Genomic DNA, 20,613 nt, shown 5'->3' on the forward strand with positions numbered 1-20,613 from the left:
GGGGGGGGGGGGCACGGCAGAGAGCGGGGGGGAGAGAGAGAGAGAGAGAGGAGGGTGGCAGGGAGGGGGCAGAAGTGCCTGGTCCTCCAGGCAAGAGTACTCTCTTCCCACCCAAGTGGCAACAATGTACACGGCTTTTAATTGAGTTCCAAAAGCAGCCAAGGGGGTAGTGACGTCAAGGAACATTCTGCATAAAAAGCCAGGTCTAACCAGCTGTGCCTAAGTACATGCGAACCACAAGGGAAGCTAATGGCTGTTACCCCCTTCACAGGCGAGATGCCTTCAAACCCCACAAACCGAGGCCAGTGCCCTGCAGGTGAGCCCTCCGGAACCATGTCTGTGTGTTCCCTCCCTCTCTCAATTTCATCCAGGAAGACTCCCAAACTGATAACTATTTCCAGGAGGGTCAGCTACTGCTTTGACGATTGGGGACGGGCTTACACTTGTTCCTTGGGGGTGCGGGAGGGAAGGTGGGCAGAAGCACGCAGCATGGATGTTCGAGTCTGTTCGCGTTCATATTTGACAGACTGAGAAGAGCCAGGATGCAGGAAGAAGGCGAGAGCCTGGTCCCCGGTTTCCATGGCAACCACCAGCATGCCCGCCCAGAACTGGCATGGGAGGTGGAAGTGAGATCCCTGCAATCAGATCTCCGAGGTGACGGAAAAAGGAAATGGTCACAGCAGTCGTGAAACTGCCTCAGGTGAAGTTCACAAAAGCCACTTTCCTGAAACAAGCAAATGTGGCGAGAAGCCTGCGTGCTCACCGGAAACCGCAGGCAAATTTCGGGGGGCAGCTGCCCACTCCCACAAGGGTCTAAAAATTTGCCCTCAGCCAACGCCTGCAGGCCAACCCGTAACCCCCCAAAAGAGGCCACATCTGCGCCCCACGCCTCCCGCGCCTCCCGCGCAGTCCTTCCCGCCAAGACCTGTGCACACAGGCCTTGGAGAGGAGTGCAGCACGGGTCTATGCAGAAGAACTGAGCATCTGCAAAGACCTCTCCAGACAGAATCCCACACCTGGCAGGAACAGTAACTTAAGAGGAGCCCGGGTCCACCATGGAAAAGCTTCATATGCAATTCCAGAAAAAGCAGCATGAGCGGTAAATGTAAGCTGTACAGGAAGAGAAAGACACACCTCTCCCTGCTTGAGACTCCTACAGAGTCCACACGTCGAAGTACCACCCCCACCCCAAATCACCCAGGCCAGATACGTGGTGCTTTGACACACAATTAAAAAATGGAAATTCCACGCTGACTTCGAAGCTCAAGACAGGACGGAGCCAAGGTAAATACACACTAAATGCTTTCTGATCAAAACCAGGAAACGGTACAGCCTTCAGCGAGTACAGAGCGCCCCCTCCACCCCGTCCCCCCACACACAACACTCGCTTTTAATTAGCCAAGGACCGCTTCTGTTTAAGTCAACTCTTCCTCTGGTATTTAAGAAAAAGAAAGAAAAGAAAAGAAAAATCAAGATCGGGGTCTTTCATTTACTAAGGTGAAGACAAGGAGTTTGGCCCCTCCTAGAATCGAAGGACGCTAACTAATGCTGTCGTTCAACAAATAGATTCAGTGCCTGTAAACACATCTTGGCTGAGACAGACTTGGGGACTAAACGGTAAAGCTAAAACCAAATGCTGAAAGCATACCAGGCTCCTACCTAGGGCTGAGCTAGGTTACTTTATTTCATTCTAAGAGCCACCTGGGTTGCTGGTTATTGCCAGCCTGCCTAGCTGGTCCGTCCACCTTGAAGCCCGCACAGCTCCCAGCGCACAGCTCGGTCTCTACAGGCCCCTTGTTGGTGGGACATTTCTGTGCCCAGGGAGGGGTGGGGACGGGGTGTGGGATGTGCCCTGCTCACACAACAGGCAACTTCTTAAATCAACGACGACAACACTAGATCATTCTAAGGCTTCTTCTACAAGATAGAAATAACAAGACTGGGACCTGACAGCCAAGCCACCCCCGCCCCACCTCCAAACCACCCCATGTGCCTTTTCAACATTTCAAGGAACCCTTTGGTCTCAAGCTCAAAGAAAAATTAGTAAATAAACCCTGCCCTCTCCTGGCCCTCTTGTGAGGCTAGTCAGATAAAGCACGGAAGCACCCAAGGCCTTCCAGAAGCAGCTTGCTACAAAGCCTTAAGGACCACTTCCTGTGCCAAGGCCTGGCCCCACCCAAGGACCAGCGAGAGGCCCAAGGCATGGAGTGCTGGCTCGTTCTGCTCTGCGGGTCTCCTCCCGTGGCCCAGCAGCTGAGCACACGAGGCGTTCATCGGGTTATTAATGTAGCTCCAACTGCATGCAGCGGCCGGGTCAATCGAGCCCTGGGCGGGTCTTTCTCGCACGCACGCGCTCTCTCTCTCTCTGCATTATATAATTTGGCTGAAGACACCCACACAGGTCTGTAACGTGCTATCAGGAAATTACCATGGGGCCTAGAACATACCAAGAATATACTCTCCATGGAAGGAAAGACTCAGAGCACAGATCACCTTACTGACGATGCCCTAATGTCCCTAGACTCACCTTCATCGACTCTTCAGCCTGTCCACAGATGTCCCACCTTCTATGGCACTCTCCACACTGCATGAAATGATTTGCTTCTGCTTCCTCTCCCTGGAGTGGAGACCTCCGGGACCACCACATCGGGCTTAATGAACCCTCTTTTAGATCCGTCCCAGGACCCGGCAAACACCTTGAACCTTAAAGAATAAATTGGCACCCCTGGACACGCCTTCCTCAAGGGTCACACTCCTCGGAGAGAGAAAACAGGATCACTTTGCCCAGAAGGCAGATTCCCGGGCCGCTCAAAAACCTTGGAAAACACAACTCTTCCATCTCTCTCCATCAGCAGTCCTCCATGGGGGCTCCTCACGAATTTACTCAAGGTGTCTTAGAAACCATTTACTGAGTTCCTGACCGTGTGCCAGGAGCTCCGTATCTCTTGTGCACAGTGCATTCCTCTGTGCCTCATCGGTAAAATGGGCGGATGATAAAAGACCTATCCCGCAGAGTCTGCTATGGAGAATTAAATGGGCTAACGTATGTAAAGGGTTTAGAACAGCGGCCGCCACTCCACTGTGTACATATACAAACACTGTAAGCATGTTAAGTGTTAGGTTAAGTGTTCGACATGGCTGCCTTGCAAGGGGGTATTCTTCTGGGGGACTGAGTCTCGCATGGACAGCTAAGAGGAAGAATTAGGATTCACAGCCCATCTATAGGATTCTAGAACCTTAAACGTGTCTTTCCTCCAATTTCTAATCAAGGGCCTCATTAGAAGACTGGGCCAGGAAAACACGTTCTACTTTAAATCATCAAATGTTGAGGATCGTTCAGGGAGAAGGGTCTCAACCCCGGTACCACCTGCCTTAAGCTCAGGAGGCTGTCAGGCATGGATACAAACAGACTACACACACCTGGGGGCTGTGAGCCAAGAGTCTGAAACACCTCATGTACACCACGGTGGTCCCAGGAAGGGTGGCCTCATGGAACGTGGGGGACCCTGCCGTGCTCAGAGGCAGTTTCCTCCTCCTGGAAGGCCAGGTGGCTCGGAGGGCCCGCCCGGGCCCTGGTTCTGGGGGGTGCACCTGCTAACCAGGGCCAGGCAAATAAATGAAGTCAGGAACGTGGGCTCAGAAGGCTAAGCGACATGTCCCGGCCACGTGGCCTAGAAAGAGGAGGGGAAGCAGACAGATGCACTAGGAAAGGAAGGACTATGAAGCAGCAGAAAGGTGCTCCACGGGCAGGAAGTGCCTTGAGGATGTAGATAAGGAGACGCACCCCAAGACAGGGAACCCCGAAAGGGATGGCAGCACCAAAAGTGAACACTACCCTCCACAGCTTATTTCCCACCCCCTCTCTACCACTCCTTAGGACGACAGAAGCAACTGGAGCCAGCAGGAGTCAAGTGATAACCATGCCCCAGCTCCGGCATCCCAGGTACCCGATCCAGGATGAAACAAAGGCACTCAGCGCAGGATGAAGTCAAGCATGCAGAGCCACCGCTCAGCTCCTGCGTCCTGGCTGCGTACTAACAGGGTGGCTCTTCTCCAGCTAGAAGCACGGGGTGGAAAAGACGCAAGAACATCCCGAAGGGAACCTGCAGTCCATTCTGCCACTTAAACCAGACTCATCTACCCCTGCACGTTCCATCAAGGTAACCCCAAAACACCAGCCTGAGTTTGCTCAGTCTCCCGAGAGTCTCCTGTGCCATCTTGCCCCATGTTCTTCCACAAGGTCAAACTCCACCCTAACTTTAATCCTCTGCATTTTCTCCTAACAACCAAAACCACACCCCAAAATCCACCTAGACCTGTGCTGTCTTTTCTTCTGACAGATGACTGGGCTGCACGTCTGGTACCTGGTACTGTAGACATTATTCACATACAGAGTCGAGCAGGCCCCTTGTGAGGACAGGGACGGACCCAAGATGCTTCCGTCGTGCGAGAGAAGGATGCAAAAGATGGTCTTGTAACCTCCCGATCATGCCTCTTAAGTAATTTGACAAGTCGTGAACATTCTAGGATAGGAAGGGGGAATCCCATAAAACTCCCATAAATATTTTCATGCCCAAATCAGTCAGACGTTATGTTTATTACAGCAGCTTCCTTTGTTCTGCCGATGGAGCCTGCAGCCAGGCTCCATCTCACCACGGAGGGCGGGGGTGGGGGGGACACGGACACGGGGGGGGTTCTCTTTAATAGAGACAACCAGCACCTTGCGTTTCAGTGAGCAGGTGACAGAACTCACGAGAGTTATCGGAGAGATCTGAACAGAAGCCCAGGGATTTGGCTGCAGGGAAAGAACCGAACCACAAGAACGTGGGTGACTGGCATGTGCTATCCTGCAGTCAACAGAATGTGTGTGTGCTTCAGCCAGTGAGACTCCCAGGCACCATCAGAAATGGTCTCCTAGCTCTATGCTACTCAACGTAAGACATCTGACCCTCGGCTTCGCCTTGGTGACCCTTTTATCTGGGAAAATCTTTTTTTTTTCCTGGGAAAATCTTAAAATCGAGGTTAAGGTATTAAGAGTGGACAGATGCAAACCCCCCTTCCAAACGTGAACTATAACAAGGGGGAAGTTCATCCATAAGTAAACACCATGAGGTGAGCCAGTGTTCCGACTCTTGCCCCCTTGGAGCCCACCTACTCCAGCCAAACTACTGAAAAGTCACATAAAAAAGTACTATTCTCCCAGAAGAACACAGGCACAAGCCAAAAAGTAATCACAGATCTGATCGGAACAGCCACCTGAAAGGAAGAGTCAACTAGGTCCTAAAGGTTCTCCTATCCAGGATGGACTTCTCCCCGGTGCCCCTGTGCATGACCTCTAACTTCTAATACTGGAGGACTCCAGAGAGGATTTCCAAAGCAAAATGTGTTTTACTCAAGATAAGCTAAAGCTTCCCCCACCCCCCCCACACACACCTTTCTATTTACTGCTTGGTTTACAATGCAGGAAAAAAACTTTCATTTACTTTATTAAAGAAGGAATGCAAACACTTGGCCAAGAAAAGAACATATACTAGGGTTCTATGATCTGAGGGGCCCCAAGGAGAGTGCATTGCACAAAGGGGCTCAGCCAAGGAGGGCAAGTGAGGCAGTTGGGTTCACCAAGCCAGGTGCTGCAGGCCCAAAGGGAGCGTCCTTCTGGAATTTGTCTGTCCTGGAGGTACCTGAAAGAATCAGAGCTACAGGGCACCTGGGTGGCTCAGATGGTTAAGCGTCTGCCTTCGGCTCAGGTCATTATCCCAGGGTCCTGGGATCGAGTCCCGCATCGGGCTCCCTGCTCCTTGGGGAGCCTGCCTCTCCCTCTGTTGTTGCCCCTCCCTTTCCCCCTCTCTCTCGCTGTCTCTCACATGAATAAATAAATAAAATCTTAGGGGAAAAAAAAGAACCAGAGCTACAGTTTATGCCCCCAAGGGTAGGGGACATGGTGTCATGGAGAAGTCCGGGCATTACAGATACAAAGACTTGGATTCAAATCCTGACTTTGCTACTTATAAACAACGTGTCAAGTATTTTCAGTATTTGTTGACTCCACTATACAGCGGAAATAATGAAACCCTCAAGGTGTGGGGTGCCTGGGTGGCTCAGTCAGATGAGCGTCCCACTCTTGGTTTCAGGTCAGGTCAGGATCTCAGGCTCATGAGATTGGGCCCCATGTCGGGCTCCATGCTGAGCATGGAACTTGCTTTAAGATTCTCTCTCTCCCTCCCTCTCTGCCCCTCCCCACCTGCTCACTCTCTAACAGAATAAATTTTAAAAAAATTTAAAAAGAAAGCCTTCCAAGTGTTTCCTTAGGATTAAGGTAAGATTTATTAGCACAGTATGTTCTATTCACTAAGCAGTAGTTCTTCCTCTTTTAGAAACAGGTTCTGGAACTTCAAAGAGTCTGAAGTATTTCTAATAGTCACCCGCTTTCTTGTGCAGTGGGACTTTTCTATTTATAGCTCAATTGCTTCTTTATTTGGAGATTCTCTTACATTGTGTCAGGGCTTACTTAGTCATTAACAGAAAAAAAAAAAAAAGTGAATTGCATAACAAAACTAAATGGAAAGGTTAGGGCCCGGGGCTAAGATAAAGTGCAAACATGCTAGTTAGGATTCCTGGTGGTACCCTTCTCCCTCTCATTCAACATTCAAAGAACAGAGTAGTAATAGGGCCAAAACTGACTTCCTGCCTGAAAGAAACCAAAAATCCACACAAGACAATGGACATCACACCATGAAACACTGTGATCCATGAGAGATGAGAAAGGTTTGGCCAGCTCACAGCCCCAAGAGAATTTCCAGGCCACAGCGCAAGGAGAGGAAATTCAGGCAGGGTTTAGAGGAATCTAAATTAAGGAGAAAGAGCTTAGAGTTTGGGGAGGCCAAGATTTTGAACAGGATCTGTAAGGCAGGGTACTGAAAGGGGGAGGGCCACACAGAAAACTCTGGAACCTCCCCACATCTTCCCTGGGTACTAGCAGCCGCTAGGGGGTAAAACTACCCAAGGAAAAGTACAAGAAAGGACTGGAGGGACAGCCCCCGAACCCCGCACAGAGCCAAGAACGGTGCCTGTATCCAAGAGCCAAAATGGTAAACATCCTACTTCACAGGGCAGCAAGTACTCATCCAGGTTTCGCCTGAGCACTGGGGAAAACTTAACCCTACAGCAAACACTTCTCTGGCTCTACTGAACAAAGCTGAAAAGCCAAGATCCAGAAGGACCCGACTGCTTCCTTCGAACTTAATCACATCTTAGAGCAATGCTCAAGAACAGGCAGAGAAATACAAACATATCCAGAACCCAAAGGAAAATGGACAAGGCCTGACGACCAACAAAAAATTATTAAGGCAAGCAAAGGAGCAGGAAAATAGGGCTACTAATGAGGAGGAACATGAGTCAATCCAAAACTGACCCATAAATAACACAGGTGAAAGAATTAGCAGACAAGTGTAAACCTCTATTACAACTGTATTCCGTGTGTTCAAAAAGGCAGAGCAAAAACCAGCACGTCAGGACAGGCACTGAAGATTATACAGACCAAACTCTTAATTTCTAGAGATAAAAACAGCAATCTCTGAGGTTAAGAAAAGACAAGACAACACCTCTGCAGATTTTAGATAGAAACTACCTAAAATAAAACTGGGTGGGTTGGGGCGGGGGGAGGACTAGGATAAAATAAACAGCATCGAGGTGCTGTGGGTCAACGTCAAGCAGCCAAAAATACATGCAATTGAAATCCGTAAAGGGGAAAAGAAGCACACACACTAAAATTTGCAGAAATGTTGCCTTCAATTTTTCCAAAAGTGATAAAATCTACAGAACTAAGCAGCAGCTCAATGAACTGCAAACACGAGAAAAATAAACTACACCAAAGGACATGGTACCATGGATAAAAAGAAAATCTTTAAAAAGTAGACTAGGAAAGGGGCACCTGGCTGGCTCAGTCAGTTGAGCCTATGACTCCTGCTTTCGGCTGAGGTCTCAGGGTCCTGGGATCAAGCCCCACATCAGGCTCATTGATCAGCAGGAAGTAGGCTTCCCCTCTCCCCGCCACCCCCGAAATAAATAGAACTTAAAAAAAAGTAGACTAAGGAAAAGGACACGTCTTAGAGTTAAAAGGGTGACAGCGGACTTCTTGTTGGAAACAATGCAAAGCAGGGGACAGTTGAGTGGTATGCCCGACCCCACAACAGCATTTTAAAGACAACACCCTAAAATTCTATAATGAGCAAAACACCTTTTAAAAATCAAGGTAAATTTCTTACAAGTACATGCTGTCCTACAATTCTTGTAAATATATATGTATTTTAATTTTTTTAAATTTTTTATTGTTATGTTAATCACCATACATTACATCATTCGTTTTAGATGTAGTGTTTCATGATTCATTGTTTGTGCATAACACCCAGTGCTCCATGCAATATATATGTATTTTAAATGAGGGTGAAATAAAGATCTTCGTAGACATATAAAAGCCAAGAGATTCATCCAACCCTACCAACCCTAGCAAACCTATAAATAAAAGTATTTTTTAAAAAGGGGGGGGTGGGTGGGAAAGGTATTGAAGTCCTGAGGCACTGGGTGGCTCAGTCGTTAAGCATCTGCCTTCGGCTCAGGTCATGATCCTGGGGTCCTGGGATCGAGCCCTGCATTGGGCTCCCTGCTCAGCGGGGAGCCTGCTTCTCCCTCTCTCACTCCCCCTGCTTGTCTTCCCTCTCTCGCTGTGTCTCTCTGTCAAATAAATAAATAAAATCTTTAAAAAAAAAAAGTCCTTTCTGACCAAAGAAAAATAATCCGGCAAGAAAGATCTAGGAGAAGGAAAAAAGCAGCAACCATTGCAACCATTTAGGTAAATTTTAAAAAGCAGATAGACCTGAACATCTAGATTTCTTTATATTTAATTCCACAATTCTCTTCTGTGGTTATTAAGGGTCCCACATAATATTCCATTCTGCCATTTTGCCCCTTCTTTACTTGCTGTAGAGACTATGTTTCAGTGAAGACAGCTGTAGAATTAAAAATTAGAACAGTACTAAACTCTTAATTTGTAAAATCGTCTTCAAGGTTGTAACAACAAAACAATCTGTTAACACCCTGGTCAGTGGAGATGTCCAAATCTAAACCAAAACTTAAGAGAAATCGATCTAAAGCGGTTTGTGGCTATTATGCACAAGATTCAAAGCAAAACAAACAAGGGGAAACAAACATTTAGACTTTTAAAACTCTATTCTTAAAGATGTTCACAGTGAGGGGCGCCTGGGCAGCCCAGCTGGTTGGGCGTCTGCTTTTAGCTCAGGTCATGATCCCGGGGTCCTGGGATGGAGCCCCATACTGGGGGGGGGGGGGGGTCCACTGCTCAACAGGGAATCTGCTTCTCCCTCTCCCACTCCTCCTCACTCACTCTCTCTGCTCTCTAATAAATAAATAAAATCTTAAAAAAAAAAAAAAAAAGGTTGATTCTCTGTATGCAATACCCAATCCACTGGAATGGGACGATCTTTAAACTCAGTCTTCTATCAATGGCCTAAGATATAGCAGCCATTTAACAAGAAGAACGTAGGACCCTGCAGGGACATAGTCTGAACTTTACTAGTTGACTAAACTCTTTTTTTTTCAAAGTAAGGCAGGGATTTTAGCAGTAAGTACTAGCAAAACAGCGCCCCCACAAGGTGAAATGATGACTTATGTGTGCACAGTTGAGACAGAATCCGCTCACCGACAGCCCATCTTCTCAAACTTGAACCTCATCTCACTCCTGACTGCTCCACGCAAGCAAATAACCTGGTTACACGAACCTCTGTGGGGGATTCACACTGTACGCCACAAGGGTCCTTCATGGGACTCAGTACTTCAGAGGACGGACACCCATCTCCACTTTTCCATCTGCCCACAGAGGGTGGTGTCGGGGCCACCACAGAAGGAAGATACAAATCACAATTTGCATAAATCAAAATTCCTCTAAAACATGTTTGAGAAGTCCCCAATAAATATGCATACTCACACGCAGCAAGTTCATGTGTCATGGTGGGGATGGTTAATAATAGTATCAAATGCGCAGTCCTCATCATACACCTGTGGGCTCTTCATAAATCACCTTGTTCAGTCCACAAGACCACCGTGAGGTGGCTGCTGCTGTTGCAGACATTTTAACACATAAGGAAACTGAGGCCCAGCGATGCTACAGAACCTGCCCAAGGACACAGGGCAGGTAGATGGTGAGCCACAATAAGACGCCACATTGTCTAGCTCCAGCCCATACAGTTAACCATATTGACACATCCCTAAAAACCACCAGTCATTGTATTTTTCCTGCTTATTCCCTCCACCCAAAGATAAAGTAAAATAAGTACACATAGTTAATTTGGCTATATATCTGAGCAGTCAAGTGACCCCTTTCAAACCATGCATTTTGGATCTTCCATTTACCTGCATTTGAAAGTACGGGGGCGGGGGGGGTGTGGGCGGGCGCGGGGCTGGGTGGCTCAGTCGGTTAAGTGCCTGCCTCTTTGATTTTGGCTCAGGTCATGATCTCAGGGTCATGAGATGGAGCCCTGCTATAGGCTCTGCACTGGGCATGAAGTCTGCTTACAATTCTCTTTCTCCCTCTCCCTCTGCTCCTCCCCTCCTGCTCACTCACACTTGCTCTAAATAATAAAATCAATCAATCAAAGTACACTATCACACCAACTTCCTTGTACACCACCTTCTTGCCACCAGCCAAACAAGTAATCCATATGCCCATAACCATCATTCTGGACTTTCTCAGTCTATCCACACCTGACTGACAGAATCCGTCCATTCTGGTTTCTGAAAATACTTCAGTATTTCTTGCAGGAAACATGAGTTTTAGAAGAGCCAAGTGTAACAGGATGGGCAATGTCAGTGTACAGGATGATGAGGGTAAGGAGCTAGGCATGGCCACCATCAAATTCAAAAGGAGCAGATTACAGGCTCAAAATCTCTGTAACGTTTCCATTCACACAGTAACATTCATTAATGTAGATGTTTTTTAATATCATTTACCCCAATGATCAAAAGAAAAGGAAATCAAGACCTAGGCACTCCCACCATCACAGAGTCCTCCAGACCTCCACCAAACAGGCAAAGAGCCTGAAGAGAGAGTGGCTTTCCCTTTCACAAAGAGCGGACAAAGATTTCAGAAGATGTCCTTTTAATGGCTAGGTAAAAAGGTAACTTTCATTTTTGCCTCAATAAAGAAAAATAAATGCTCCAGAACTCTGGATTCTACTGCTTTCTGCGTGCCAAGAAAAAATCCCCGACATTAAGTATGACCAATGGCAGCAAGTACGCAGGGCCAAACACAGCTCAGGGGGCGTTTCCCCTAGAAAAATAACACTTCGCAAACACACAAGACGTTTGGACCAAAGAATTATAAAACACATGACCAGCATCATCAGAAAATGGAATCGCTTTGATTTCCAGGTTGGAAACTCAAGGCAAAGGTCTGAGACTTGCAGAGTCCACACCTCGTATTTTAATTTTTCTTACAAAAGTCAAATACAAATTTACCCTCTTTCCTCCACTCCCAAGAGAAAAGGCATATTTAACTGGTGATCCTAAAAACCATATATTTAGGAACAGCAATGAACTGTACAAGAATGGCTAGAAATTCCTAAAGAATATAGAATGCTTGGTCCAAAGCAAAGACATAAATCATGGCCCTGGAATCTGAGGATTCAGGGTTGTGTCCCACACAGTCTAAATGCCTACCAAGAACGCAAGGGGTCAATCACAAGATACGTTCCTCTCGGGGGTATATACACCAGGCTCAGGAAATTGTAGGCACAAGGTTAAAAGTAGCATCTCGTCAACAATGTTCTAAGTGACATTTTGAAATAACCACTCCACTTTAGGTAGTTACTCTGGGTTTGACATTGTCATCAGCAGGGACAGGACACCCCACCAGCTTATTGGAAAAGGTCTAATACACCATAAGATGAAGGAAGGCTGACCACTCAGTCTGGCAAGGCACTGACAAAGCCCCAGGAATTCAGATTTCGGTTCTAACAACGTGCATTAGAAGGCAGGGTTCTACCAAATAATTTATACTAAATACCAATGAAGGATCAAAACAAATGAGCTCTTTAAGAGTCAGAAAGTATTAAAAGTTACTATTTTGGGGGCACCTGAGTGGCTCAGTCAGTTAAGTGTCCAACTCTTGATTTCGGCTCAGGTCATGATCATAGGGTCGTGACATCAAGCCCTATCGGGCCCTGCACTCAGCACAGAGTCTGCTTAAGATTGTCTCCCTCCCTCTCCCGTGCCCTCCCTCTCTAAAAAAAAAAAAAAAGTAAAAAAAAAAAAAAGCTATTATTTTGTATTTGCTACGTACCCTACAACATTGCAAGAAATCTTAGCCCTAACTTCCCTACCTACTTGTAAACTACAAAGCCTGGAACATGCAGGCCACCTCAGACCAGCCCTCAATCCAGCCCAACCTGTCAAACCGTAACCTACATTATGTCCCTGATAGATTTCCCCAGTAGAGTGTGACTATAACCAAATAAAATTGCTGCTATGAATCCTTAATTCAGTAAAACAAGGTACTTGGCACACTAATTAAAGCAGATTAGAAATGGTTACGTTTCTCTGGATTCATCCTGAACAACATTTCTCTCGTCCACTGTCCTGGTGACCAAAGTTAAATGACCGATGTGCACGCAAATGCCACACACCAACACGGCGGCATGCACAGAGAAAGCCAGCAGCACTGTCAACTAAGAAAGGCACTAGGAGTCGAGGACAAAGGGCCAGCAACGCCCCCCCACACCCCAAGAGAATGAAGCCTTAGAGATGTTGGTCATCACACCCCCATGCTTGCAGGATCTTTGGGGGCGGGGGGAATTGACGGCCATGCAGCTCAAGACCAGGTGCTGACATGTCCAACCACACTCAGAATTTTGCTCCCCAAACGGAGATGAAAGATGATGCTAGAGGCATGACCACCCACCATGCTTGGGAGCATGGACAACATCATTAAAGGTTCCAACCTATCTGCTGATGGGATTTCTAACACACATTCTTGACCTCCCTCTCTTGTGAGGATGCATTTCTCAAACCGCGGCCGAGCGAAATGTTTGTGGTGAGTATCTGAAACAGGACTGACTTGTCACTGAGACACTCATCCAAGGGTCTTTAAAAGAGAGGAACCTACAAGGCCCAGGACATTGGCAGAGATTCTTCGTCCATATGTTTGCTGACTGACAACAAATCTGAGACCTCTTCTGAGATACAGTGCTGAGAATTAGGAGAAAACTGTATTCTGGGTTTTCTAAACGAAGACACAGCATGATGGAGGAAAATAAACTAAGACTGAACTATTATCTCCAATTTCAGACCGAAATACAGTTCTTTTAAGGATCTTAAAATACCTAATGCATGATTTCCACTATACTCAGGACTTCATTAGATACACGCATCTAGACAATTTCTAAAAGGTAACGAGAATTCTGGAGAAAGAGTACAATTTTTTTTTTTCTTTTCCCCAACCTCTCGAACTACCAGGTTCTAAGAAAAAGTCATCAATCTAGTCATCCAGGAAAACCTCGAGTATGAGAACGGAAGGAAGAAAAAAAACAAACAAACCAAAAACCAGAAATGGAATATAATTTCGGAGGTGGGAGCACAACACATGAGGTATGAAATCAGGCAGATGACCGGCAAGGGGTTTTTTAAACACCCCATTACAAGCAGCATTATATAAGGTCACTGCCACCGTTTGACCGTGAAACCACAAACTTATCAAATTCCCATAGCCAACTTCCCTATCAAACTCTCAAGCTTATTTAGGAAAGTCATTTAAAAAAAAAAAAAATGGTAAATTAAAAGTTTTATGAACGATTCCTCCACCACAGCCGGGGTTCTGTTTTCCTGAGGAGGAACATTGTTCAGAAACACTGCATTTAATTCTTCAACATTTTTAGGAACAGTTCTCTTCAGACATGGCAAAATACCATCGAATGGACTCCAGAAATTGAGGAGAGTCACTTACAATGATCAGAGAAGACAGGAATTACAAGTTGGCAACCCTGTGGCAAATGCTCAGGGGAGGAATGGGCTCTGTTTGGCCCACCGCATTTTCTGGTGTGTTCGTTTCTGATGACAATTAGCGGACAACTTTTAGAAACCAGGACCTGGGATAGAGAACATCCAGAACCCTGGCTCCTCTATGAAAACCAGGAGACTGGGTGGGTGGGCCCGAGTTGGCTCCCCTGTGGGAAACGCTGGTGTCCCTGGTTTAAGGCTCCAGCATTTTCAGCCTTGGGTACTAACCTTTTCCTCGACGGCCCTTCTTCAAAATCTGAAGAACTAACATCGTTGCTAGTAGAGGACACTTGGGATGCATCGTCCTTCTCATTCTCTGACTGTTCTGACGCTGGTCCTAATCCCTTAGACTGGCCATTACCAAGGAGCCCTACAGGTGAGAAAAGGGGACAAAGACTTAAAACACATGACATCAGGAAGTAGCACTTTACCACAGTTACCCCTACACCGTGGCCGATGAGGCCAGACCAGAATTTGGAAAGAAGATTAGAAGGTACGTATCTCCCCCTTTTGAGTGGGACACCTCATCCTATATGAGGCCCAGGAAATCATTTCAACAGTAAGAAATGCAGGCAGGATTTTGTAACCATAATAGATTCTGCAGGGTTCTTATTCAAATATATAAGCATCTTTCAGGGCTTGGGCCAGGAAGAAAGGTACCTCGTGTATTACCAATTCGAACTAGTTAACCTTCAAAGGCTAACAGATGTACGCTAGAAATACTGAAATCCGGGGACGCCTGGCTGGCTTAGTCCGTGGGATGTGCGACTCTTGTTCTTGGGGTTGTGGGTTTGAACCCCAAGTGAGGTGGAGAGAGGACTTTAAAATAAATCTTAAAAAAAAAAAAAAAAAAAATACTGCAATCCTTTTTGGAACTGCCTTCAGGAACCAGACAAGAAAAAGCATCATTATTTTGGAGCCACAGCTTAAGTTATTAACTAGAAATTCTACTACACTTCCTCTTCATAGTAATCCATTATATTAGACACTCACGTTTGCCTTTGATGGTCTCAAAGGAGAAGGCCTCTCTAGGACTGCAGGTATGACACCATGCAGAACACGGAATCTTGGGGCCCCGGGATGTCCTGTTAAGCAAGCGAACTGGAGAAAGGTCTGTGACAAGGGATACTGGAAGTATTTTAATAAGCACTGAGGACCCACTAATGGGTGATGGCAGAATAAAAGCCTGGCCGGTCTTCTAGCACTGAGACGTTCTTGCATCTAGGGTTCTGGACATAATTTAACTCCTACTGATGGGAAGCTCACCCCAACACAAGTGTCTGCAGTGACTGGCCCCCAATTTCAGTCCCATCAGCAGCCTCATGGGCATCAGAAGCTGGGAATCCGTAGGAATGCCTACACAGGATCTACGTTTTCACAGCCATGGCACTCGGCTTTTAAGCAGAGCCAAAAGTATAGTGTGGACCCTTGATTTCTATCCTTCCAACATTTCCCCCAACTTTGTAAGCACTTAATTCCCTGTATTAAATCCCTTTTTGCGGCGCCTGGGTGGCTCAGACTTTAAGCGTCTGCCTTCGGCTCGGGTCATGACCCCGGGGTCCTGGGATCAAGCCCCACATCGGGCTCCCTGCTCAGCGGGAAGCCTGCTTCTCTCCCACTCCCCCTGCTTGTGTTCCCTCTCTCGCTGTGTCTCTTTCTGTCAAATAAATAAATAAAATCTTAAAATAAATAAATAAATAAATCCCTTTTTGGTTCAGACACTTAAAAGTGGTTCCGACTATCGCACTAAACACTATATAGGAAAGAGGATTCTATATATTTGGTAAAGTCATCTGTAAGAACGTGGTATAAGGAAACCAAACCCTGGGACTAGACCTGTTTGTGCACGTGCTTCCCTGCTTGTGTGTTTGCACATCCTTTCCGAAGATACCAGAACACTGGAAACCTATTAGAATGAAATAAATAAAGCCCATGGCTATCACTTAGACATGTAGCTTTTGGGAGCCAGGACTGCAAAACAGAAGTGAAATCATACACAACTTCCCCAAGAAAGAGAAAACATGGGCAATTTACACCGTGAGGTCAAAAGAAGACATGAATTGTATGGAAGTCACAGTTTAAGGGTAGAGGTATGGTCTTTGCTACCCACTACTGTGGTCACTAGTCACATGCAGCTTTTTTAATGTGTTTCCTTTTTTTGACGTGGGGGGATGGGCCAGAAGGAGAGAGAGGATCTTAAGCAAGCTCCACACCCAAAGCAGAGCCCAATGCAGGGCTCGATCTCGATCCCAAGATCATGACCTGACCCCAAACCAAGAGTCGGAAGATTAAGCACCTGAGCCACCCAGATGCCCCAATCACATCCAAGCATCTGAAATACAGCTAGTGCAGAAAAGGAAATGAATTATTTTTATTTTTAATCAACTGAAAACTGAACATTCGATAATTTTATATTGATTAATTTTTGAAACATTTTGGATGTATGTTTGAGGTTGAGTCAATTATATGAAAATTAATCTTCCCTGCCTTGAGATTTTTTAATGAAGCTCTAGACAACTAAACCTACATAATTCATAGGTATTAACTACATAAAATGACATACAGCACTTTAAGTAAGGTCACAGGGTGAGGAGAAAGCCTACGGAAAATAGTAGGATGGATACAGGAGATACTCAAGAGACGAAGAAACTGGGCCAGGAGAGAAGTCATGTAAAGAGGAGATGAGTGAATGGCCACACTTGAAAAGGATGGGCAGTTCAAAATAAAAACTGATTACAGAACCACATGTAAAATTAATGAGCGAGAGAAAGAAAGGCATCTTAAGTATAAGCTTACTCTTGGTTGAGTTCACATTTTCTAATAGTCCATAAGTACAAAAAGGAGAATAAAGCAAGAGAGGAGGGAAAGAATGGGAGTTCATCCATGCTTGCTTGCTTGCTTGCTTTAAGTTTTTATCATCTGCTCATTTTCTTAACACCTACCATATGCCAGGGCCCTGGGGATACAGGCATAATCAAACAAAACCTAAATTCCAGTGAGGAGGTAGATCGACAAGCACACATGGGTGGATCAGTTAGTATGTGCAAAGAAGAAACCTTGCACTTGGGGGGCAAGGAAAAAGTGATTGGGGGCGGGGGGGAGGGGGGGGAACGGGACAACGGCACACAGTGAATGTGAATCAGTGAAGCCAAAACACTTAATCGCAAAGTTGGAATTTGCAATAAACCTAAAAAACCAAAACCAAAAACAGGGGGATGGTGGTAGTGAAGGAGGAGGGGGTTGTTTTGAAGCTGTGTTTGGATCAAGGAGGAAACAAGCAAGGACCATGTGCTGTTAGGTGAAGCCGGGGCAGAAGAAACACTGCTGTGCCCTTCAGTACATAACAAGATCTTCCGTATTTGCTGCATGAGTAAGCAGCTAGTGAGTGAGCGAGCAAGCAAGCAGAAAAGAGTGAAACCATTCAGTGACAAACTACACTCCTGCCCTTCTGACAAGAATAATCTCCGCAGATTATAGAGCGGGGATTCTCAAACTTGAGCATGAATCAGAATCACCTGTCCAAACACAGTCCCCCAGACCTCATCACCCCATCTGTCCTATTCTAACAAGTTCGCACGTGATGCTGATGTGGCCTTGGCTACTGGGGAATCACATTTTGAGAACCACGACTGTAGGGCAAAACCAGGTTCAAGCCGGTAGGAGACCCAGGGCTCTAAGACACTAGGATGCTTGGGGCAAGTGTGAATCAGGTAAGGAAACAAATTCTGATTGTGCAATCTATGACGACCCAAATGAAAGTAAGGCATCCAACCCCAGAGTTCTGTTGGGGCATTCTTCTACCTTTTATCGGGGATTTTGTGAAGGCAAAGAAGATTACTTACACAACTTAGTCACAAAGCTCTAAGGAGTCAGCTAATGACAAATTCAGAGGAAAAAAAGTAACACACTGGGGGGAGGGTGCCCGGGAAGCATTCCTATCTATGTATGATATGAATAAGCATTCATATCTATGCATCAGTGTAAAAAGGCATAGGAGGTATCTCCCCTCCAGAAGTCGACTGTCCAAAGTGCAAATTCAGGGAAACTGGATTGTGAAATTTTACAAGGAAACAGGGAACCTGAATTGACTGTACATGAGCTCTTTGAAGCTCACTGGTGAGACAGAAGTGAGCAGGATGCTCTATTAAGCCACAGTAAGGCGTGGCTGAGCTACATGAAAATGACTGAAAGTAGCAGTCATTGTCCCAAGCCCTCACCAGACTAATATCTTCCGAGAACTCCAAAGTTTCCTCCATTCCGAGGATTAGCAAGGATGATTACCTGAACTCGAAGAGGTAAGTCTGATTCGCTTTCCAGATTAGGAAAATTGGGGCCCATACAGAGGGAACTGATTGCCTGTCAATGCAAACTGAAGGAACTGAGCTTTTCACTGCCTTTATAAGGGGCAAGACCCATTGGTTCTGCATGCAATCTGCTTTTTCATTTGGGGTACCCCCATCCTGTACAGAGAACATTTACATTCATTTTTAGTGAGGCAGCCTACAGGGTTGGGCAGAGACGTGCCCACTCCACCCAGCTCCCCCCCAGCCCACTCTCACACCTCCCATGTACGAGCTACCCCGTTTCATTTTGAAGATTTTAATCCAAATCATACTGCCTGCCTGATCCAGAAGAGCCAGGTCAGCAAGATGGAGTAGGATGCCACAGGGCAGAACAGCCATTATCAGAACATTAGAAAAGCTACTGTGTGTTGCCTTTTCTTCTCCCTAACAAAGCCCTGCCATCAATTTTTTGAATTATTATTTTTAGTCGATGAGAAATAACAGTACAGCGTCCCCTCCTCCTAACACACGAGCTCATTTTATTTTCCCAAAACCCTCCCCCGATCACCACAACCCTTCGTTGGGAGAGGAGGTTAAATGGAGAAAATTGAATGGCCCAAAGATCCTGTTCTCCCCACATGAGCATTTGTTCCCCTCTATTAATATTCAGGAGGTTGAACTTAAATTAAACCACGTCTATTGTCTTCCACAAAAGCAATAAATATGAGCTGAAAATTCCAAACCGCTGCGGGGGAAGGCAGCTTGGGGACCACCTGCAACCGTGGCTGGCCACTGGCAACCCACAGGGGCGGCGTGGCCCGTCCTCACAGGCTGAGAGCCCCCAAAGAATCCAGTCAGTACAACAGAATTGGGCCATCACGTTCCGGGGCCTTTCAGCCCATCTCCCAAAACTGAGCAAGAAATGAAAAGGCTTTCCATTCAAGGCAACCCACCAAAACTGGCTTCTTGGCTAAGCAGCAGCAGTAGCTGTGGGTAAAAAGAATTCTTGTCCTTGGAAGACTGGAGATGGAGGAGCATGATCTCCCTCTTGCCTTCACATGGGGGGGGGGGGGGGTGTGAATACAAACGAGGCCAAGGTTCCCGCTCACTCCAGAAGTCCAGCTTAAGCACCTGATGAGAGCTACAGATTTCAGAACACCGAGGTAGAGAGATTGAAGGGCATCCTTGTCTAACCCTGGGACGGACGGACACATGCACGCACAGGGACACACACACACAGAGAATGTGCAGCCCTTATAATTCCATGTTTTAGACACAAAGAAGTTTCACCAGCCCTCCCATTGGCTACACGTACATGACAGAATACAAAACCAAAGGAAAAAAAAAAAAATCGAACCCCTCTGCTTCACTAAAAGCAGAGCCTAAAGAAGGGTTAAAGAGAAGGGGAAAAAATGAGGAGACCTCTGAAGCTTCCAAAACATTTGGAGCACACCAAACGTATTAGCATATTAGGGAGAGTCCATGTATTTGGCTTTGTTGTAGAAGAAGTGCACAAAAGGTAATTCTGTATTACACAGCCAGTGCCCGTCACCCCATCACTGTGAAACAAGGTATCACATTACATATTAAACAGTCAAGCATCCAAAGGGAGCTTTCATTTTCAGCTGCAGTGTGTGTGTGTGTGTGTGCGCGCGCGCGCGCGTGCGTGCGTGTTGGGGGATGGGGATGGCTGCCGCACTTTGGAGTTGAGAGAAAAATTACCACAACAGCCCCTTGGGTTGAGGTAGGACCCTCTCTCATATTCAGAATGCATAGTCTGCTGCCATTGCTTGTGAAAAATAAAGTATTTTTCACTCAAATTTTTAAAGAAAAATCTGTGGATTGTCTTCTGGGGTTTTTTGTTTTGTTTTGCTTTGCTTTGGGATACCAGGGAGAAATGGGGCTCCGGCCAGCCTCGCAGGTTCAACACGAATACACGAATACAGAGTCCGAACCCAACTGTACACACCTGGGTCAGCAGCCAAGCTTTTGGATGGATCCCCAGGTTCCAGGGAAGGGGATGAGCATGGCAGAGAGGTCTGCGAAGCTAAGCCCAGGCTCCCCACATCAAAACGCTGAGGTGGAGGAGAACAAATGACAGTCTCGAGGCATGATGTCACGGCCACACTCATGGTCAACAGAACACAAATGAAAGTGGGTTGAATACCTCAGCTGACGGAAAATAATGATCCCTTCCCTTAGGAGAAGGGCCCCTGAGCAGATAGGGCTCCCCTTTGTCTACTCTCAATCAGCTATGGAGATTTTC

At 46.4% G+C, this 20,613-nt stretch overlaps 1 protein-coding gene across 3 annotated transcripts in view; it reads right to left on the reverse strand.

The window, feature by feature from the left end:
- The window catches only part of JARID2 (jumonji and AT-rich interaction domain containing 2), a 153,719-nt gene that overhangs the window by 90,225 nt on the left and 42,881 nt on the right, over window positions 1–20,613 (reverse strand). For 2 of the 3 annotated variants that reach the window (XM_081827650.1, XM_081827651.1), the window contains one exon: window positions 14,293–14,434. The exons of the other annotated variant lie outside the window; for it this stretch is intronic. In XM_081827650.1, the coding sequence (XP_081683776.1) occupies window positions 14,293–14,434 (142 nt within the window). The remainder of the gene's footprint in view (window positions 1–14,292; window positions 14,435–20,613) is intronic. 3 annotated transcript variants of the gene reach the window in all.

This window comes from Leptonychotes weddellii, chromosome 8, assembly GCF_054177405.1.
Source record: "Leptonychotes weddellii isolate Sample4059 chromosome 8, ASM5417740v2, whole genome shotgun sequence".
NCBI lineage: Eukaryota > Metazoa > Chordata > Mammalia > Carnivora > Phocidae > Leptonychotes > Leptonychotes weddellii.